This window comes from Callorhinus ursinus, unplaced genomic scaffold, assembly GCF_003265705.2.
Source record: "Callorhinus ursinus isolate GAN/ISIS: 27379988/994484 unplaced genomic scaffold, GSC_fseal_2.0 scaffold3, whole genome shotgun sequence".
NCBI classification, from domain to species: Eukaryota; Metazoa; Chordata; class Mammalia; order Carnivora; family Otariidae; genus Callorhinus; species Callorhinus ursinus.
The window spans coordinates 27,588,229-27,602,741 of NW_027397065.1; the positions used below are offsets into that span (position 1 = coordinate 27,588,229).

Consider the following 14,513-nt stretch of genomic DNA (forward strand, 5'->3'; position numbering starts at 1 on the left):
ATAACCTGATATCAAGTTTGAAATAAAAATTCTTCCCCTCTTGGACATTAGCTATTCTATTTTCATATGATTCCCTGGACATCCCTGCAAAGTCTTTTGTTGCTATCTTAGGCTGTCTTCCAGAATCACAAGTACTGTGGGCCCGGAGAAACTTAAATCTCAGTGATAATCTTGCATATTTTATTGAACAACTGAAAGCCATTTACTTAATGGAAAGTATTACAATGCATGATGCCATATCAAGGTTTAATTCATGTGAAGGCAAGACTTTCAAGAGCATAAAACCTGTATTTTGCTCATAAAAGGAGCCAGTCCACAGTTAAAGTTCACAGGAATTTTAAACCATTCATCCATAACCAACCCTGATATAGTTTTACCCCTCGGATACTACGGTTACCTTTTTGGATTCATTGGAAATATTTTTAGCCAACAAGCTCTAACAGAGACATGATCTTGATGTACCTGAACTCTGGAAAGCCAGGGTAAAAACCAGGAATTTGGACTGCATTGTAAAAAGGTAACCCGAGATGACTGTGGGAGGAGAGAGGAGGAGGGGGGAGGCAATGAGCAAATACAGTAATAAGGTTTCATTTACACCTCTGGTCGTAAATTAGATATTTTGTCTAGATTAAAGCCATTAGTGGGCACGAGTGGAGAAAATATGTTTGAATGTGATATGGTTTGAATTTCTCACATCTAACTATGAACCAGAACTATGGATAAGAGTAATATGGGGCACACAGAAGAACCCAAACAGAACCAGGACTGTCTGGTTGAAGGTTATATCTGGTTTCATAGTAAAGGGGAAGTTAGGACACACAATAGAAATCACAATATATTATTGATGTAGTTTTGGTGCTATCTTAAGTTGTTTTTGTTTTTGTTTTCGTTTTAAGTAAGCTCTATGCCCAATGTGGTCTTGAACTCACGACCCCAAGATCAAGAGTTGCATGCACTACCAACTGAGCCAGCCAGGCACCCCTTGGGGCTACATTAAGTTTATAATGAATTTTCTTGTGGTTTTCACTACAAAATATGGATTCAGTTACTCTCAAAACTCTATCATCTTCATAAATTCCCATGCTAATGAACCCCTTCATGTACTGTTAAATGTAAGATGTCTGAATTGGGGTGGGCGACGTCACACGATTTACCGTCAAGATTCTGTAGATGGTCCTTCATTTCAGAATCCTGTCCTAATAAGGCCTTTTTCTATAATGAAACAAAAATTTTATTCCCCTAGAATTTCTTGTAAGTAGAGTTTCTTTGAAAGGAATACTTTGATAAAGCACAAAGGGTGGAAGCATAAGATGCTAAGAATGTATTTAGTAACAAAAAATGGTTTCTAAACTACAACATACAATATCAGGAGAGGAATTTGCATCCCTCCTGTGAAGGAGAAGGGCATAGGGAAGAGTGGGCAGGGGCACTGCCAGGGAGAAGGGTATAGAACATAGAGAGAAAAGCCTCAGATCTGAGACAGGGAGGGTCTCCAGAACATGTAAGTATCTCATATGGACTCTTAAACGCCTTGCTTAAGAAGAGTTGTGTGTGTGTGGAGGGTGATTTACTTGTGATACAAATCTCTCCATGTCCTCATCCCTTACAAAACCCATGTTGCTCACCAATTCATTTGTTGTTGTTTTAAGATATTTTTTAAAGATTTTATTTATTTATTAGAGAGAGAGAGTGAGCGGGAGGGAGAAGGAGAGAGAATCTGAAGCAGACTCTGCACTGAACACAGAGCCTGATGCGGGGCTCCATCCCAGGACCGTGAGATCACGACCGGAGCCGAAACCAAGAGTTGGACGCTTAACCGACTGAGCCATCCAGGCACTGCTAAGATTTTTTTAAAGTAATCTCTACACCCAACACGAGGCTCAAACTCACACCCCGAGATCAAGAGTCACAGGCTCCATTGACTGAGCCAGCCAGGCACCCCATTAAGATTTTATTTTTAAGTAATCTCTATACACAACGTGGGGCTCAAACCCACAACCCTGAGATCAAGAGTTGCACACCCTACTGACTGAGCCAGCCAGGTGCCCCGCTCACCAATTCATTTGTGACCATAGATTCTTTTCCCTGAGTTCCAATTCTGGGTTGCAATGAGGGCAAAATTAGAGATAGCACAGATAGACACTGAAACTGAAGGACAAAGGGACAGTTGACATTTGGGTTATTATAATTGCTACTATTAATTATTATCACATTTTAGCGTGAAACCTATTATACTGACATCTGTGAACATGAACTATAAACTAACAACAAAATGATCCTTCTCAGTAGAAGTAAAATTGACACATAATTCATAAGTCAGCTAGTCCTTTTCTGCCTTAGTCATTGACAATGTTTATTTCCTCTTGAGCTGTGTGAATGCCACTCTTAAAGCAGGCAGCGCCTGCTTAAAGCAGGCAGCACCTTCCCCGACCCCCAGAGAAACAAATGGCACAATAAGTGATAGTTGGGGGAAGGCTGGAAAGGCTCAGGCTTCAAAGAGGGGCTGTCTGTCTATGGATTAGATGAGATGATACAGGCGAGACTCCCCCTAGGAATATCCAGCCCATAATAGACACTTAACCAATGTGACCAATTAGTAGCAGGAACAATAGTAGGACACATTAGTCCTTCTGCCTGCTTCTGTCTCTCGGGACAGGTTTTGCCCTCAGCCATGGCACAAGGATAATTACCTCAAAGACCCAAGAGACACAGGACTGGCGAAGAGATTACTCCTCGGCCCCTGAAGAATCTACTGACAAGTGAAGATGAGGGTCCACCTCTCTCCCCACTAACTTTTCTTCTCTCCCCCTTTAAGTGGAGCTGAAGGAAGCCTGCGCTATTCCTGGAAATTAGACAGAGGCCTCTGCGTTTCAAATGCATCTTTGATAGATTCCTCTAACTGCAGCACAGTGGCAGGTGCATTTCTCTCAGCATTTAATGCTGATTTTCCCTGTCATCTAGGCATAGAGAACTACACAAGCATGTCAGGAGGCTCCACCGTAAATCCACCAGAGGTTTTAATTACTCTCCAGTGACAATGTCTTATATGAATCAGAGACATGAAAACCCAACCAATGAGTGTGTGTGTGCGTGACAGAGAGAGAGAGAGAGAGAGAGGGAGAGAGAGAGAGAGATGGTCCAGGCTCTCCCCAGAACAGCCAGAGTATCTTGGCTGTACTCTGAAGGAATAAGGTCAGAAAGCCTGTAGCCAGCTCAGGGTGTGTGAGACCGCAGTGCACCCTGTCGATCCGATCAGGAGAAGGGATGGTTTGGTGATGGCACCACCTGCAGCCTCCCTCCAGACAGCCTGCGTTGAAATCTCAGCCTGCTGCATGCTCACTGTTACACCGCAGGCAACTTCCCTGAACCTCAAATTCCTCATCTGTAAACAGGGATCATAACCACACGTATGGCATCTGGTTATTGTGAGGACTAAGCAAGATAATCCATGCCGAGCACTTAACACAATACGTGGTGTACAGTAAATGCTCAATAAATATTAGCAACACCAAGAGAAATGCAGAGGGAATCCCTGTCCCCACGTTGCAGAGCACGGGCTGTTATGAGGGTCCAGATGTCCTCTCCCTCTCCCCCCTCCAGGCCTCTAGTTGGGTGAATCCAAAAAAGAGCATCTTATGTCCCATAAGTGCTTAAGAATAAACATAGTGAACAAACATTTCAAACACTTAAACAATTTATAGATCTAGATATATGTATGTATGTATGAACACAACTGCTGTAGATATCACAAATTTAGAAACACACCCCACTAAGTGTATTCTATCTACAACTTTTATAAATCTAAGGGACTCACAGAATCCAGGCTCAGAGGGTTATCCCTTTCAAAGGAACAACAACCAAAAATAATTAAAAATAAACCAAACCCTTTATTTAGGTTCCTCAGATTCCATGAAAGTTAGATTCATAAGTAATCCACTGACATACGTCTTAGCGTCCCTTTGCTTTCCTCTTGAACGCCACGCCATGATCAGCTGCACCAGAACTTCTCTCTTCAATACCCTAGAGCTCCGCAAACACACAGCCTCGTGGCTTCACGGTCTCTAAACCCCCCCACCCCTACCCCTCTCTCTCTCACACAGACTGGCTACGCCCCTCTCAGCAAGCAGGCCTCCTACTACTTAGGAACCCTCAGGAGAGGTAAACACAGTTGAAACATGATTCTCCTTAGTGATCATGGCCAAGGGGGCAGCTCTGCGGACTTGGGTAAATGGTTTTTGCCTCTGCACGTGCAAAATACAAGGACCCTTCACCATATTTTTCTCTTCATTCTTAATTGATGACTTTATTTGAAAATGCAAAGAGGCAAAGACAGAAAACCATACTGCCCCCAATTAGGAATGTTTGTTTCCCACCTTTTCTGTGCCTTGTCTTAAAAAAAAAAAGAAAGAAAGAAAGAAAAAGGACATTACGATGTGAACAATAACTAAGTCCACTACTAAAGCCCCACTGAGAAGTGATTGGAAGCAGGATGGAAAAGAAACTACGAGGAATGACAGACAGGGTGCTCCCAAGCAGCTGCTCTGTGTTCATAAAACACTTCAGACATAAATAGCTTTGTGTGGTGTGGAGGCGACTCCTCTCCCCCTCCCCTATACAACGGAAGGGCGGAAAAATGCAGACAGTGGTAATTGTCAGGTGTCTACACATGGGGCCACTGCCCTCTAGTGTGTACTTAAAATTGACAAAATTCCTTCATCCTGGCAAACCAGAGGTCTTACCCCCAAAGACAGTAGAAAGCAGAATAAAACATGAACCCCTATTGAACCATCCAACAGAATCATTTTTTTAAGTTTTTTTTTGTTTGTTTGTTTGTTTTTTTTAAGGAATCTCTACAACTCACGCGGGGCTTTGAACTCACAACCCTGAGATCAAGAGTCGCGTGCTCTACCGACTGAGCCAGCCAGGCGCCCCCCTCCAACAGGATCATTTTAAAGACTTTCTAAGAGAGGAATATCAGAGGGCTTCCTGCCTCCTCACTACCTGTTGACGTCCACATTGTTATCAGGCCCTAAAACTGGATTTATTGTTTCGGTCCAACAGGTTGCCAGAGGGCAGAAGAGATACTTAAAACATTTAACGGCAGGATGTGGCCCAGTCACAAGCATCTAGAACATCTGCCTGGAGGATGCCAGCTGGCAGCAGTACCAGGCCCTGCAGGGGCCTCCCCTCAGAGGCTGACCCATGGGGAGGTTGTGCGTCCCTGAGGGACAGCGGATGGCACCAGGTAGCCAGGGCAGTGGGGGGGCCTGGTAGAGAAGCATACCAGTATTTTAACAAATGGTTGAATGTTACCTCCACAAAAGAGAGTAGAGGACATAAGAACCACCACCCAGCACCACACAGCAGAACAGAAGAGTGACCCAGAGCCCACAGCAAAGATCCTAAGGAGAGGACACAGGGGTCCCCCGTTTCCCACCAGCAGCTGTTCCTTCTCTTGCCAATGGCAAGGGCCGTCCCCTAGTCAGGGGCAGGAGCACAGTGGGGTGTCAGGAAATCCACCCTCCGGTCCTGGTCTTACCACTTCTCTCTAGCTGACATTAAGGGGATTTTTTTATCTGGGCTTCCATATCCCCATGTTTTTAAATGGCGGGGTTAGACAAAGGTAGGAATTATTACCCTTTTGCATGATCTGGTATTTCCGTGTGAATTCTACATATAGGATTACTCGACAAAATTTTTAACAACAACATCTTTGAGACTACTCCTAGCTCATAAAAAAGTACTCAACATCTCGAAATCTCAGTATCTTCTTGAGATGTCATTTCTTCAGAATGTTTTAAGTTTTTGTTTCCAAATTGTTTCCACCCCAAACATATCCATTTGTAAGTAACTCTCAAGGCTTATTTCTGATAACTTGGTGGGGAAAATAGCAATAACAACCATGAGTATTTATTGAGCACCTACTTGCATGAGGCGTTGTATTAAGCACTTTCTACACATTATCTTGTTTAGTTTCCAGGACAATCATATAAAGAAGGTATTATTATCCCTCTTTTATGAGAACACAGATGCTAGCAGAGGTTAAATGACTTATCCAATGTCAGACTACAAGCACAGGATATGTGGGTAAAGTCTACATCCGCAGTGACCCTGCTACAGAATCTCATCCGTGCCAAAGTTCCCACCAGTTAATGGAGATATGGGAAAAACAAGAACAACTGTGAATTCTTCCATGAAGTTAAATTTTTCTTTTCCATTTATGTACTTATTTAGAGATGCCTACCTATATTTGTGCCGCAAAAGTCCTCTCTTTTATGGAATGATGGTGGTATTAGATAGTAGGTAGAGTGGCTTTTTGATTTTTGGCAAAATAAAAAGTTGGCAAGTCTCAATTTTTTGAAATGTTACTGGTCCATGGATTTGCAGTATCTGGGAGCCATTGTTCTCTAGTAGAATGAACATGTGTTATGCAGGGACTCCATTCATTCCCAAGATTAAAAGCTTCATAAGGGTGGTATGCCTGCCTTTTGTGTGTCTTATTGATGATAATTTGTTGGTAAGGACTGTCAGGTTAACATCTCTTCACAATCTGAATAAACTAGAAGGGAAAAAGATGGGGATTCCTCTGGCCACCCTGTAAGTTGGTCAGTCTTTCCATTTGTGACAAAGACACGGAGGAAACAGAAGCTAAACTAAGAGCAGAGGGGAAAAAGTATGAATAAGTTCAGATTCTGCTAAATAAGAACAGAGAACCTCTCCAGGAAAAAAAAAAAAAAACTAACTTAAACCACTGTTCCTATATTTGCAGATTTTATACTAATAATAGCAATAATAATAAGCAACAATCCTTTGAGAGCATCTTCCTTTTCACAAATAAAGACCTCTGTCAAATTTAAAATTCTTCCTGTAAGGAGTTTTGTAATTTCAAAAGGATGTTGGAACTTCATCTCAATTTTATCACTGCAGAGTACTTCAGAGATTAAAACGTACTTGTGAGGGCTTTTTCACAACTCAATCTTCACAAAGAATTAGTATACACCATAATAAATCATCTCTGTACAATAATGGAAATCTCCCAAAAGGCAAATAAGTTTCAAAGAAGTAACTCTTCCACTCTAGTGCCTTTTTTTCTGGCAACTTCTGTATGCTTCCATGCCATGTAATCAACAAAAGCGTGAGCTAAAATGATAGTTTGTATATACATCCACATTATCTTTTTTGTTGACCACGGATTGAACTAAAGTACCCTGGTTGTAAACCTGGTAGAGCTTCACAACACCCGTTCCCAGTTTCCCGGCAGATGCAAAGAATTTCTTTGGGGCTAGAAAATTTACAGGACTCTACAGGACTCTATGTTCCTTTCTAGTCCCTTCCAGGAAGTACCAGCTTCAGAACCTAGGATGTCAGGGGTAAGGCGATGTGGGGGGATTTTTCTCCAGAAAAGAGGTGAGGGTGGTGGGGTGGGGGGTTGAGGTGGGTATAAAAGACAAAGAAGAAGAAAAGGATTTAAAGTCCTGTAAGAAATAAGAAAGGAAAGGGCCAGGACGAGACTGACCGGGACAAGCCTAATCTAAAGGTAATGACCCGGGGGAATTTACATGGCAAGCTGTAAGGGTTGCATTTGTTAACTCCTATCCAGTTCTCTATTTTCACTCGCAATAAACAAACCAAAAAAGAGAATAGAGTGTCAAAATATAATTTTCAATAAAAGGAAAAACATGACTTTCATATAGATACAGAATGAGCATTGTTCTAAGATTTACCTAATTTATTGAAGAACCTGGCAGGATAGTAAAGCTGATTCAAAGAAGGATAGGAGAGGCTATATAATCTTTTTTTTCCCTCCTTGGAAATCTCCTTGGAAATCACTGCAGGCTCTATGGTGCAATGGGTAGCACGCTGGACTTTTAGCACAGGTAAAAACGTAAATCACTTTTGCAAAAACACTTGAAGTATGAAATTAAATCTTAAAATGGGCCAGGTTGAAGCCAAATTAACCAGAAGATTCTAGAGGAAACTGGCCTTGAAGAACAGGAAGCAGGAAGCAGAACTGCTCTTTTCACCTGCATAGAGAGAGGCAAAGTGTGCCTAGAAAGTCATCATTTGAAATGTTAGGGAAACTCACGGAGCAGAGATAGTTGGCTTTTAAGGTAACAAACAACACAAAGCCAACAGTATTATTTGTCTCTCCACAGAACCTAATTTGTTTACTTATTGAAATTCAGCTTTTAATCTTTTGGAAGTAACAATTCAAGATTCTGAAAAGTTTCTATCTACCCTATATTCTAGACCCTTCTGTCACCCCTCTCAAAAATCCAGTATTTTATTTGTACTGTCTCAATTCTCTGAAAACTTGAAGAGTGATCAGCATGCTGTGTGCTTAAGAATCTCTTGTTCTTTGATTCTGAACAATGCCCAGAAGAGGGTGCTCACAGAACAATCAGCTTGCTTTAACCACAATCAGGATACATCTCTTGAACAAAGGCTTTGATGTGGTCATCCCGAGTTTGGAAAGAACCATAATGATCATAGCATCTTAAAATTACAAAAGGAGAAATGGAAAGTTCTCTAAATTAAAAGCAATTCAGGGATACATTAAAAAAAAAAGAAAAATTTGGTGAAGGCCTTCTAAATGAGGGGAAACGGGGAGACAAATGATGACTTCAACTTTTCATCAACTTTCTGTATTGCTTCAAATACTTTATATCTTGTGCATGACTTCTTTTATACAATAATTACTTTTAATCACCATCAATTAGGTAATGTCTTTATTAGTAAAAATTAATAAAGCTGATAATGAATACTTAAAACAAGTAGGATGGCTGAAAAGAATCTATCGGAGAAATTGATACACCATTCAGAAATTTATCAGTGTCGTAGCCAAAAGGTAAAACTTCAGTTATGTTTTATAATACTTAAATATGTCACTACTCAGAATCTATCACATCACAATTAATACTTAGACTCTTCACTGCAGGACAAATCTTCAGAGAGAAAATCCATCAGAGAGCCGACAATGCATCATTCCCAAGGCATCTCTCTTTACTAAGCTCCTGAAGAGTCTCATCTTGCTTTGCTGATTGCCTTCTGAGTTAGGCTTACGTGGTACCGGCAGTTTTGCCACTGCCCTGTCCATTTAGCTAAGCTGGAATGCCATTTCCCAGAGTTCTCTTGCCTGTGTGATTCTGTACGGCCCTGAGAGACCTATGTGAAATCCAGGAGGTAGAAGTGAAGATTTCTGGACGTTACGGTTAAGGGGCTGCTTAGCTACTGGTGTATCGGGCTTGTGGCAGCTCCAGATCCCCCAGGTCTCCTCCTCCTTCTGCTCTGAGTCCTGGGCCAGGTGTGTGTGCAGCTCCAGGATAACGGGGGGCCAACGTCCCCCCTGCAGGTCCCCCACAGCACTGAGGTTGGTCGTGGTAATAAGAGAACAGAAGTGGGTTCCACTGTGTCCTTATGGGTCTCAGGTTGTCCTCATGCGTGCTGGCCTGTCTTTGCCTCCTCTGCACTCAGCTTTCCTTCTCGTATGCAGATCTGATCGACTTGGAGTAACTTCAGGTTCAACCCTAGATGCAGAGTCAACAGCCTGCACAGATCACTCACCCAGCTCCCACATTCGTGTCAGGTCTACCCCTTGTAATAAACCCTTACTCTAGACCATGGGTCTAGCTGCTATAAGCTTCTATGTACACCACCATCTTGTTGTCTTTGCATTTTGAACAGTGTGTTAAGCCTCAAAGTCGTAATATCCACTGTCTTTGGTAGAAGGAGAAGACAGGTATTTGGTGGTAGAAGAAAAGGAAGGGATGCTTAGAAAGGTAAAAGCTTGTATAGGAAGCTCCCAGAAGATTCTCAATGCTACAAATGCCAGTGCCAGTTGTTGATTTATTGCCTCTCATCTTCAAATCCATCTCTCCTTGCCTTGCTTGTGATAGTGAAGCTGGACCCTGTAAACATTTCTCCTTTTTTTTTTTTAAGACTTTATTTATTTATTTATTTATTTGACAGAGAGACACAGCAAGAGAGGGAACACAAGCGGGGGGAGTGGGAGAGGGAGAAGCAGGCTTCCCCGCTGAGCAGGGAGCCCGATGCAGGGCTCGATCCCAGGGCCCTGGCACTATGACCCGAGCTGAGGGCAGACGCTTAAGGACAGAGCCACCCAGGAGCCCCTCTCCTTTTTTTTAATGATTCATTTATTTTAGAGAGAGAGAGAGTGAGCATGAGTGGGAGGGACAGAGGGAGAGGGAGAGAAAGAATCCCAAGCAGACTCTGCACTGAGCACAGAGCCCGACATGGGGCTTGACCCCACGACCCCAAGATCACAATAGAGCCAAAACCAAGAGCCAGACGCTCAACTCTCTGAGCCACCCAGGCGCCCCTCTCCTTTTTCTATAAGGAATTCTCATCCTGGTTCTGTGCTGCTCTTCTTCCCTGAAGCTCTTATGGTGGATGGCGGCCAGGAGCACAGGACAGCCAGTGTCACCCCATTTGGTGGCACCATTTGGGGGACTTCCCAGTGGATTTCTGGCACCAAGCAGCAGGCCGCTTCCCAGTGAATTCCTCAGTGGACACCTCAGTGGGCACCCTCCTAGTGTTGCTCAACGAGTCTTGTGGACACCCAAACGGGTGGCATCCAGCAAGCTGAGCTGACACTCCAGAGCGCTGGCTTCCTGCTCAGCAGCCCTGGACTGTAGCGTCTCAGGGAACTTCTCTGCCATCTGGTGGTCCCCAGCCGCTCCCTTTCAGTGGGGTCTGCTGAGGAGAGGGCCCTCTTCTAAATTTGTGTCTTTCTCGAGCACTATGCCTCCACTCTGGAGGTAGTGGCCGCTCTTTACACATGCTACCACTGTGTTCATTAGAATTTTCTTTACTCCTTAGTAAGTAATCTCCTGCGACTAGTTAATCATTTTTTATGTTAAACTTCCCCTGTGTGAATTACTGTGCGCTTTCTGTCTCTGAACTGGACACTGATAAAAATGTGTTTTGCTCTTAGTCACTAGAAAAAAACAGAGCTTAATTTTATTAGTTCAGGATTTGTTTTAGTAGGAACTTAAACTATGTGTAATGTGAGTACATAAGTGAAGGGACGGCCCCAGGTGCGCAGTTTAGAGAGGGTATTTGCTTTCTTTGGCTGCCTATGTGAGGTATTCTTCAAAGTGGGCTCCATGGGTCCCTGTGAACAGAGCCTGAGTCAACTATTGCTGTGACACAAACCGCCCTAAATGCGATGGTTAGAATCATGATCATTTATTATTTCTCACGTTTGGTAGGAGGACTCCAAAGTCACAAGACAAATGGTGAAGATACAGGAAAGGGTGAAGAATCAGGGTTCAAAAATGCACCCTACCACAGGGTCCAAGGACATTACCTAGGGTCTGTGAGTTTAAATAGTATTTTGAAATTTTCAAACTTTTTTTGTTTTTGAGAGAGAGAGAGAGCTCGAGCCTGAGAGTGCACGTGGGGGTGGGGGAGGAGCGGAGGGGCAGACGGAGAGGGAGAGAGAATCTCAAGCAGACTGACCGCAGAGCACAGGGCCCCACTAGGGGCTTGATGCAGGGCTCGATCTCACCACCCTGAGATCATGTCCCTGGAAATCAGGACTTAGATGCCTAACCAACTGAGCCAGCCAGGTGCCCCAGTATTTTGAAATGTTCAATTCAGTGAAAAAATAAATCACATTGTGATAATGAAGTCACAGGACTTCAGTTCCTGCATTTGTATTTATGGTCTCATTCCCACCAAGGGATCACCTTAAGTAAGAGTGTACAACTTTGTTTGAGGGGTTATAGTTTCTTTCTATGTTTCTTTCTTTTTTTAAGAGATTTTATTTATTTATTTGAGAGAGAGAGAGAGAGAGAATGAGTGGAAGGGAGAGGCAGAGGGAGAGGAAGGAGCAGACTCCCCACTGAGCAGGGAGCCCGACATGGGGCTCGATTCCAGGACCCTGAGATTATGACCTGAGCAGAAGGCAGATGCTTAACTGACTGAGCCACCCAGGCATCCCATCTTTGTTTCTTTCTTTGTTTCTTTGTTTCCTTCTGCCTCTCTCTCCTTTTCTTTCTTTTTTTTTTACTTATTCAGTGTATCCCAATAAACAGTCATCATTATTGATTATGTGTTCATCATAAGCTTTTATAGATGTAAAACATATGAAGTGTGTAAACTGTAAGGGTATACTTCATGAATTTTAATAAAGTGAACACTTCTGTATGTTATAGATTTACAGAAAAGTTGCAAAGATAGTTCTCAAATACCTCACACCCTGTTTCTGTTATTATTAACATCTTACATTACTATGGTTATAGTTGTCACAATTAATGAAACAATACTGACACATTATTATTAACTAAAGCCCATAATTTATCCAAGTTTCCTTAGATTTTTACCTAATGTCCCATCCAGGGTGCCACATTACATTTAGTTGTCATATCTTCTCAGGCTCCTCTGAGCTGTGATGGTTTCTCTTTCTCAGATTTTCCTTGCCTCTAGTATCCTTGACAGTTTTGAAGAATACTGATCAGGTATTTTATAGAATGTCCTTTAATTGGGATTTGTCTAAGGACTGTATTTTAATTATTGCTGGTATATTTAGAATTGTTAGTTCCTCCAAACATGTCACCCAAAATGTCAGAATTAGAAAATTTACTTCAAACACAAGAAGTTTGAAAATCACTAGTCTATGTCACAGCAGACTATAAATTAAATATACATAAGTGAAGTTGTCAAGATGTTTATTCCACCATTCAAACTTCAGTTTCAAAAAAGCCAGGTAGGTTTGTAGACCTTTCCCAATGTTTGGATAGCAATCTCAATTTATAAACTGCCTGCATGTCACCCAAAATGGACCAAACCATCAGCTACCCCCCTGCGTTCTGCAGCTCAACTTCAAAGGGAAGACAATAGCTCTTCACTAAAGGGTCACCCTGGTAGTGATTCATCCCAAGGTCAAAGGGAAGGTTAAATAATAATGAAATTTTGTTTCTTTTCAGCAGAAAATATATATTTTTAAAGGAGATAGAAATTTATTGAGTATAGCACAAGGGAGAGAGTGCCACAAGGCAATGGTGGGGGGGGTGTGGTTGTCAACAAAAACTACTTTTAAAGTACAAGCAGAAACAATCAAACTTTCAATGAAATGTTTTCCTCTTTGTATTTTAAATGAGTAACATCCAAATTAGGGAACAGAAAGAATTATATCCTATCAATTTGAAATGTCTGGTACCATAGAAGTACTCTAGTCATGGAAACGCTGATGTCGTTACCCTAGTAATTAAATCCATGCAAGTTACAGACTTCACTGAAACGCCTTTTAGGAGTCCACTTTGCTCTCAATGATGAGAGTGAAGTCACTGATCACAAGTGTTTGGAGCACTTAACATCCCTGGCAATGCTGTCAACGGTACAATGTTTAGCTCCAGAAGAAAGACTATACCCAGAATGTCCCTTGGAGCTCAAAATCAAATTATCTGTACTGCAATACACACAGGCCAAAAGACGTGTTCTATGAACCAGAAAGTACTCACCGTGTTGGCCAGCTCCAGATAGCTTCCTCCTACAGAGCTGCCAAAATGCCGTGACTGTGTGAGCAGTTTGTGGAGGGCAGCAGCCTGCTGATGCAAAGAGCGTCCACTGTACTCAAGAAGCTTCTGCAGGGCCCACTGACTCTGCAAGTCCGGGCTCTGGAGGTCCCTGGCTCCCGAGTCGTACTCCCAGCTCTCCCTGGCTGCTGATAGGGCACCTACGTCCAGGAGAGGCAGGAGAAATAAAAAGATGTTTCCTTCATTAGCCTGCGGGTGGCCAATAGGCGATGATCTGGAACCCCCTAAGCCTTCCTCGTGCCAGCATGTCAGAACACATGTGGCGCCCAGACTGTGTGCTAAGCCCTTTCTCTTTCAAATAGACACATGAGGAACCTGGAGATAAAAGCAGTTTCAGGCCAATCGTTCAGAAATAACTATCCAATGACTGTATGCCCCCCAAACAGAACCACTTGGCAAAAAAGCACCAGAGAGCCAAGGAAAGGAAATCCAGAGCAGAGCCACATCTGTCTGTGATTTGCACAGGGTTACCGGATGATCAGCCTTCTTATTGTAATCCTTCTCCCCAGTTGAGGAAGAAGGGAGCAAGTGAGAAGACAGAAAGTTCAGACATGGCACTTTCTCATAATTTTCTCTTATCCGGAAGAAGCTACAGGAAGCTAGACAGTGTTTGCCAGTTAGGTGTAGCCATGCGGCTGAGTTCTGAGCAGTAGAATGTGAACAGAAGTGACAAGAGTCACTTCAAGGCCTGGCTCCTAAAACCCCCAGCGTGCGGTTCTCCATGCCCTCTGCCTTCTGGCCTGGTTCAAATGGGCATGGCACCCCTGGAAGCCGTGGGGTACAGATGATGAGGCCACAAGATGGAGGATGCCTGAGTCCCTGAATGATCTCCTGCAGCAGGGCTGTCTGCTGATCCCAAGCACCCTGTTTTGACCTCATGTGATGAGGAAAGGGAAATTCCTTTGGTCACTAAACATTTTTGGTTTGTTGGTGAGAGCAGCTAGTATGACCTTA

At 42.9% G+C, this 14,513-nt stretch overlaps 1 protein-coding gene across 3 annotated transcripts in view; it reads right to left on the minus strand.

The window, feature by feature from the left end:
- Positions 1-14,513, minus strand: part of MCC (MCC regulator of WNT signaling pathway) — a 387,205-nt gene that overhangs the window by 275,722 nt on the left and 96,970 nt on the right. For all 3 annotated transcript variants that reach the window (XM_025866893.2, XM_073889303.1, XM_073889298.1), the window contains exon 3: positions 13,485-13,699. In XM_025866893.2, the coding sequence (XP_025722678.1) occupies positions 13,485-13,699 (215 nt within the window). The remainder of the gene's footprint in view (positions 1-13,484; positions 13,700-14,513) is intronic.